Here is a 7,342-nt window from a genome sequence, read left to right as displayed (position 1 = left end):
AATTTTATACACCTCAATGAGGTCTCCTCTCGGCCTCCTCTGTTCCAAGGAAAACAATCCCAGCTTATTCAATCTGTTCTCATAAGGTAAGATTCTCCACTCCCTGCAACATCCTCGTAAATCTCCTCTGTACCCTCTTCAGTGCAATCACATCCTTCCTGTAATGCTGTGACCAGAACTGCACGCAGTACTCTAGCTGTGGCCTAACTAGTTTTTATACAGTTCACGCAGAATGCCCCTTAGCTTGTATTCTATGCCTCGGCTAATAAAGAAATGAATTGGGAGGAGGTAGAAATAACCGAGGATGAAGTATTGCCCAGTGCAGAGGCTGAGGGAGGAACCGATTAAGGACTTGAGCACAAAATCTAGGCTGACACTCCAGTGCAGTGCTGAGGGAGTGTTTCACTGTCGGAGGTGCCATCTTTCGGATGAGACGTTAAACCGTGGCCCCGTCTGCGCTCTCAAGAAAGATCCCATGGCACTATTTCAAAGAAGAGTAGGGGACTTATCTCTGATGTCCTGCCCAATATTTATCCCACAATCATCAACATCTCAAAAACACATTATCTGGTCATTATCACATTGCTATATGTGGGAGCTTGCTGTGCGCAAATTGGCTGCCGCGTTTTCTACATTACAACAATGACTACACTTCAGAAGTACTTCATTGGCTATAAAGTGCTTTGGGACATCCTGCTGTCGTGAAAGGCGTTATATAAACGCAAATCATTATTTGAGAAACTTCCCCTCTTATTTTTCAGTTGCTATAATCTACTATATTATTACTCTCTATTATCCCCATGGTTTCTCAGTTGCTACAATCTATTATTACTCTCTATTATCCCCATGGTTTCTCAGTTGTTCCAATCTATTATTACTCTCTATTACTCCCATAATTTCCCAGTGATTGTCCAATCTAGCATTGCTCCTCCTGTTATTTCCCAGTTGCTATAATCAGACCATCCGCCCCACCAACGTCATCGCGAACGTCAATTCTTCCATTTTAGACCATCTCGATCCCATTGGTGGCAACGTTGCGTGTCGCCACAATCACCCCGACGTCCAATGGCGACGCGGGGCCCGCCCCTGGCCCTGGTGGGATTGGCGGATCGGCAGTGGGCGGTTTTGGGGGGTGGGGGGGGAGGAGTTGCGCCCAATAAATAGGCGCAGCGGCGGCGGAGCGGTGCCGGACTCGGAGCGAGTCACCCGAGGAGTGGGAGGTGGCAAGGGAGAATTAATAAGGCCAATCCAATCAAGCCACGTATTTACAAGACTCGCACTTCACAACAAAACAAAAAATAAATTTGCAATTCTCTTCAATCTCGATTCGATTTCCATCCGCCTCCATAAAGCCTGCCGGGGCTCTGGGTTTATCAGTTTTTTTTCTTTGTCTCAAGTCGGATTGCTGTGTGAGCATGGAGATCGCGGCCGCCGTGGGCTTTGTCAGCAGGCTGCTGCGGAACACGGGCTTGGTGAGCCCGGGACAACTGCAGATCTTCAGTCATTCGCTGCAGGACGCGCTGGCAGGTGAGTGACCGCGGGGCGGAGGAGGTAGAGACCCAGCGAGACACACAGACCCAGACCCACAGACACAGAGGCACACATACCCCGAGACAGACGGACAGAGGCACAACCCCGGAGAGAGACAAATGACCCGGAGACATAGACAGACACAGAGACAGACCTAGACATCAAGACACCCAGAGTCGCGCAGACCCGGAGACACAGGCAGACACGGGAGCGCAGCGCAACTATTCCGTCCACTGGCGTTGGGACTGGTTTCCTTTTTTTATTATTGTGTTTAAAGCCAGAGGAGGAAAAACAAAGAATTTGCACGCTTGAAAGATAAAGAAATTGCTAAGTTTTTTTTGATAAAGAAATTCATACACGTTTTTTTTAATTCAGACATTGATGCAAATTTTTTTAAGAGAAATTGGCAAGTTAAAAAATATATTGATTCAAGCTTTTTAAAATGTTAAAAGAAATTGTAAGTTTGAGATAAAAATTGATTTAAGTTTTAAAAAAAAATGAATTGATTCAAGTTTTTAAAGGCTGCCTGACAATGTAAACATCAAGCGGAGTGTCTGTAAATATTTACACTCGCGCTTTTTTCTAAATCCTGATATTTTTTAAAGTTATTTTCTGCCGAGTCTTTCCGCTTGTGATCCAACAAAAGCTGAACAAAAGCCTCGACGTTAAACGAGTTAAGAAATGAAATGTGTGTGTGACGCAGAACTGAAGGCACTCTTCCTCCTAATGTTTGGAGTGCCCAACAAAGTCATCAAACTCATTACTTTATTACTTTAAATATGAACATCTTTATAAAAAAAAACATTGTGCTATTAAATTTACTTTCACAAAACTGAAACTGCGTTGATTTAAAAAAATAACTGCCTGCTTCAGGAAGTTCTTTAAGAAAAAAATAAACTTCCATCTTGGATTTGATGTCAAATAGAAATACTTTAAAACTAACTGATGGAGAAGAATTAATACTTATCTTTACTGCTTTTATAAACTTAGTACCTGTACTAAACTTTTGATAGGTGTAAAGATGAGAACTTTATACTGTTGCAGTGTATAGTAGGAATATTTTGACTCTTAATATGTATTTTCCTGTAACCTTATTAATCTTGGGCGTCCATCTTCCCTTTCAGAGCACTACAGACATCATTGGTTCCCAGACAAACCGTGCAAAGGATCGGGTTACCGGTGTATCCGAATAAATCATAAAATGGACCCCTTGATTGGAAAAGCTGCCAACAGGATCGGGCTCAGCAGCCAACAGCTCTACAGACTCCTTCCCAGCGAGCTGACTCTGTGGGTCGACCCATATGAGGTCTCGTACCGCATCGGCGAAGACGGTTCCATCTGTGTCCTGTACGAAGCTCCGCCAGTAAATAACCTGGGAATGCTAACCTGTAAAAATGAGCTATTGGGCAGGACCAGTCCTCCCAAAAACTACTGGATGACAGTTTCGAGCTGAGAGGCACTTTGCTTGCAACTGAGCAATATATACCTTAAGTGGAGTTTTTTTCTTTTCTTTAAAAAAAAAGTTCTGTGGCTTATATAAAAAAAAATCACTTGGCCCTGATAAAATCAACCTGCATAAGCAGAACTGATTTTGTCAGTTATCATTAAGCAGTTATCTGGATGGGGGATTTCCAAAGGAGTAAGGAGTGGGACCTAATCCAATTGTGAAACTATTGCTGTTGGAATAGTTTCATGAGTGGGTTTTTCAGAGGAAATAGTCATAACTACTTTCGCTGAGTAAAACTCTGTATTCTAATTTTTTTTGAGGCTGGGATTTTATTGGCTCTTCACACATGGTTGGCACCTAAGTAAAACTTTTTATATTCTGAAAATACAACGTTGAGCGTTGGAAACAAAATAATAAAGCACTGAAAATGAAGAACACTTTAAAAAAATTTCTGAATAAAAGGATTACAACCATGGTATATTTTGATCCAAGAAAAAAAAAGTAAGCTGTTTTGAACATTTTTTAAAAGTTTTAAAATTACAACGTCGCTGTTTATAGGTCTGACTTATGACATGTTCCGCTTTTAGGGGATAGGACACAATCAGACTTATAAGAGAGATGCGCCCTAGCTTTCTTTGACTGTTGCGTAACTCAGTATTGATCAAAGAAAGGTGAAGTACATTTTACATATCCCATGTTTAAGGGGACACTGCCTTTTGGACTAAGCTGTGAATTGATTCCTGTAGCTTATTGTAAAACTGACGAGATTTTATGTAATACTGCAAAGCTGTTTTCAAATGAAAGCTCGAGGAAAAATCACTTTTGGTAGCATATTGTGCAGATCTAGTTTAGTTGTCTGTACATAGTTTTTTGACAGTCTGTAAGCTATGTGAATCCGAAACTGTTGTACATTTTTTCTTAAGTATTGTACAGCTGTATTGAAGAAATTGTACAGTTTTCTATTAAGTTTTAATTAAAGCATACTTTTCAATGGAAAGCAATCTTTTTTTATTGAGGTTGAAGAGATCCAGTGCACTCAATGAGGAAGTCTTAAATTACTGATACATAGGAGGTTGGGGAAATTCCAGTTTGGGTGTAATGCAGCTATGTCACTCCAGAAGTAATACAACTCAGTTAAATTTCGAGTACACCACAATGGATTAAGTTTCTGTACTATATGGAAATTTGAGGTGTCCTCTTTCATACATAGTGATTATTCCCGGGGCCTGTGGAACATCTCTCGTTGTGGTGGGCCTGCAATTCAGACCAATTACACTCTACATCCTGTTTCTCTCTCCACAGATGCTGCTCGACCTGCTGAGTATTTCCAGCATTTTCTGTTTTTGTTTCAGATTTCCAGCCTCTGCAGTATTTTTCTTTTGTTGTACTCTACATCCTCTTTGTTGCCTTCCACAAGTTGCAACTTGTTGACCTCTGCCTACTTTAAAGTCCTGCTTTGTCCCATTGCTTCTGTCTCTACTGGCCTTGGGCTCTTTGCCTCCCAATGTGTTGACTGCAAAATCCACAATCTTAACACTGCCATCTGATCTCGGCAATCTTTGAGCCCTATATTCTGCCCTGTTTCTGCTCCTTTGAATGCATTTTTGCTTTACCTTTCTGATTCCTCCTAGCTCCACCTTTGTGGTTAGAATCTTAATTGCTTGGAATGTTCTCTTAAAGCCTTCTTACTACTTCAATAACCTCAACATTTCTCTCTTTGATGTCATTAGTTGTTACTCTTCCTACCAGTCTCTTTTTGTTTTTACTTCTGCAGTGTTTTGGGATGTATTGGCACATTAAAATAAAGGTTGTATAGATGTAGAAGACGTTCTGAGCAGTCTGCTCAATTTCTGCTACTTGTGCTTAATATTGGTGGAAATTTGTGACGCCTGGGATGAATAATGAGTTAAGTGTTGGTAACCCACGTCAACAATGTGGATTTAAAGAAAAACTAATCATATGTGGAGGTGTTGCCAAGCTCGGAGGGAGGGAGATCGAATCCGAAGTAAGCATCAACTAGCTACAAAATAAATTAAGATTCAAGTGGGTGGACTCGTGATGGATGAAATTCAATCTGGATGTGTGAAATACTGCACAGTTGGAAGAAAAAGTGGGGAGTCTTGTACAACCAAGAGTAATGCCAAAGTAGCTAAAGGTGGGAGACATTTACTGCTGCTTAATAAGCTTTGTTATTTCAGAGCACCAAAGAATGGAATGCTGAACTAGCAAAATTGATTTGAGTAGAAAGATGCCACACTAAATCCAGTGTTCTGGTCAGATTGAATCTGGTGCTCAATTTTGGTCACCTGTTCCAGCCATGGAAGAGTCACCAATCTGATCTCTGGCATTAAGGCAATTGAGTTATGAGGCAAGATTGGAGAAACTTGCTGTTCCAAATTTCAATGTGTATAACAACAATGAGATCATATAGCAGTACAAAAGATAGGTTTAACTTCAATTTACAATTTCCTAACAGTAGGATAAGGAGCCCAAGTTCAGATTGGTAAGAGGCCTTGGGAGCGATTTAAGAAGTTATTTAGAGGAACCAACTTGTGCAATGGACTTTAGGTAGAAATATGGAAGCAAAAGCCTTTTAACCATTTTCGGAACAATTGGATACTGTGCTTGGCAGGCTAGATTTTTTTTTCTGGATGGATAAACTGCAATAGGTAAATGCATGTATGATTCCAGTAATCATAAAATGCTTTCTAAAACCTTTGTCGTTAAAAGTTCCCGGTGACTCACTGGATAAATTAACCTGATTTAGTGGCAATGAAAGCAAACCAAGAGGTCCAAAGTTTGATCTCTGGGACCATGCTCATTGGTTGGGATGGGGGGGGGGCAGAGAGAGATGGTGACCAGGGTTCCCATTCCTCATCGCCATCTATTGACTCCTGCTGGCAATCTGGGGACATCAGTTGAAGGCAAGATGGGAACTGGCTGCCATACACTCAATTGTTAATGGGTTTTGTTGATGGTTTCTGACTAGCTGTACATGTGCATTACTGGCAATAGAAATGAGGGGTAAGTGACAAAACCTAAACCTTTTGCTTACCAAGGAAGTATATAGTGAGCAAAGAATCATTTTTATTGGCATTTCCTCGCAGGTGGGAGACTTCTTGCGCTTCCCAATTTTTTTCTCCCTTGTATGGATATAAGGATGCTGAGTGACTGTTCTTCATGTGTGTAGTATGCAGTATGTGTTAGCCAGCTATTCAAAAGCAGAAGATATCAAGGTATTCCTACTAAACTCATCTGATGTAGTAGTCACTAGTTAGAAATGCAAACCTGGCTTATTTTGCCTAGGGTGTCGGGACCGATTGTAACACCACAGTTGCTGCCCTGATTGCGATCTGCTAATTAATCCCAGGCCAGGATTAATCCTGCAACCTTCTGGTATATATTGCTCAGTTGCACAAGTCCTCGACTAATTGAGCCATCAAGGGGACCCTTGCAAGAATCTTTCAACACCCATCAGTAAGCAAAATATTCACATCTGTATTGTATAAATAATAGTCTGTAACGTTTAGTTACATTCGTGTGTTCGGTAAGTACAGAGGAACTGGAGCGTAAATCGAGAGTTTATACTGGAAATAAACAGAGTAATTTTCTCCGTGTTTAAAACCTTTTTTCAACCACCAATCACAATTTGAACCTAAAGGAGCAAGAGTATTGGTTCAGAAGGCGGGCATTTTTAATCAACTGATTTGTTTTGGGACTGGAGGGGGGACAAATAAATTAGCAGGTGAGGAAATATATTTGGACAGCCAGAAAATGGACTCAATTATGCAGGCAGAAAATGAAACCACTAAATGATGAAGCTGCCTCTAATGGTTATGTGCAGTGAAAACTAGGCCCATTAGATTGTGTAATTTTTAAATAATTTGCCATGGCCACAGCAGGTGTGGTCAATGGTACTCAATGCAAGATATAATGTTGACTCATGTTTAAGCTACTTTATTTTGATTATCTCCAGTTGCAGTACTGGCCAAAACCCATCATGACTATAAAGACCATCACAGTCTCAATAGCTTCTAGTCAAATAATTAACTGTTTTACCATTCAAATATATAGAGAATATCTGAACAAAACGCTCCCATTAACAGGCTTTTAGAATTGGGTATACTGTATATGCAAATTTTACAATATATTTGCTGTTTTAAGCATTTCCATCTTTAACATCACTGTGCAATATTGTAATCCCACCATGCAACACAGTGGGGTAGCCTCAACTACCACAGCAGTAATAATGCATGTAGATTTTGATCCTTCTGTTTATTCCCTGGGATGCCATGTAAATACCATCTAGAAACATTACAGGATTATTGTCACACAATGCTTCTCATAAAATTGGACATTTCTAGA

At 40.5% G+C, this 7,342-nt stretch overlaps 1 protein-coding gene across 1 annotated transcript; it reads left to right on the top strand.

Moving 5' to 3' along the window:
- Positions 1-1,187: 1,187 nt before the first annotated feature.
- On the top strand, positions 1,188-6,588 carry LOC139227954 (protein BTG2-like). The gene is made up of 2 exons (XM_070859115.1): positions 1,188-1,527; positions 2,655-6,588. The coding sequence occupies exons 1-2, from the start codon at positions 1,416-1,418 to the stop codon at positions 2,981-2,983; spliced, it is 441 nt and encodes a 146-aa protein (XP_070715216.1). The 5' UTR covers positions 1,188-1,415; the 3' UTR covers positions 2,984-6,588.
- Positions 6,589-7,342: the final 754 nt, after the last annotated feature.

Source organism: Pristiophorus japonicus, chromosome 17 (genome assembly GCF_044704955.1).
Source record: "Pristiophorus japonicus isolate sPriJap1 chromosome 17, sPriJap1.hap1, whole genome shotgun sequence".
Classification (NCBI taxonomy): domain Eukaryota; kingdom Metazoa; phylum Chordata; class Chondrichthyes; family Pristiophoridae; genus Pristiophorus; species Pristiophorus japonicus.
This window is presented reverse-complemented; position numbering and strand designations above follow the sequence as displayed.

Excerpts from the sequence above, each read along its gene's own strand:
- LOC139227954 (XM_070859115.1), top strand. The coding sequence starts at position 1,416 with ATGGAGATCGCGGCCGCCGTGGGCTTTGTCAGCAGGCTGCTGCGGAAC. Across the intron at positions 1,528-2,654 it reads GCTGCAGGACGCGCTGGCAG|AGCACTACAGACATCATTGG; the intron begins GTGAGTGACCGC and ends CTTCCCTTTCAG.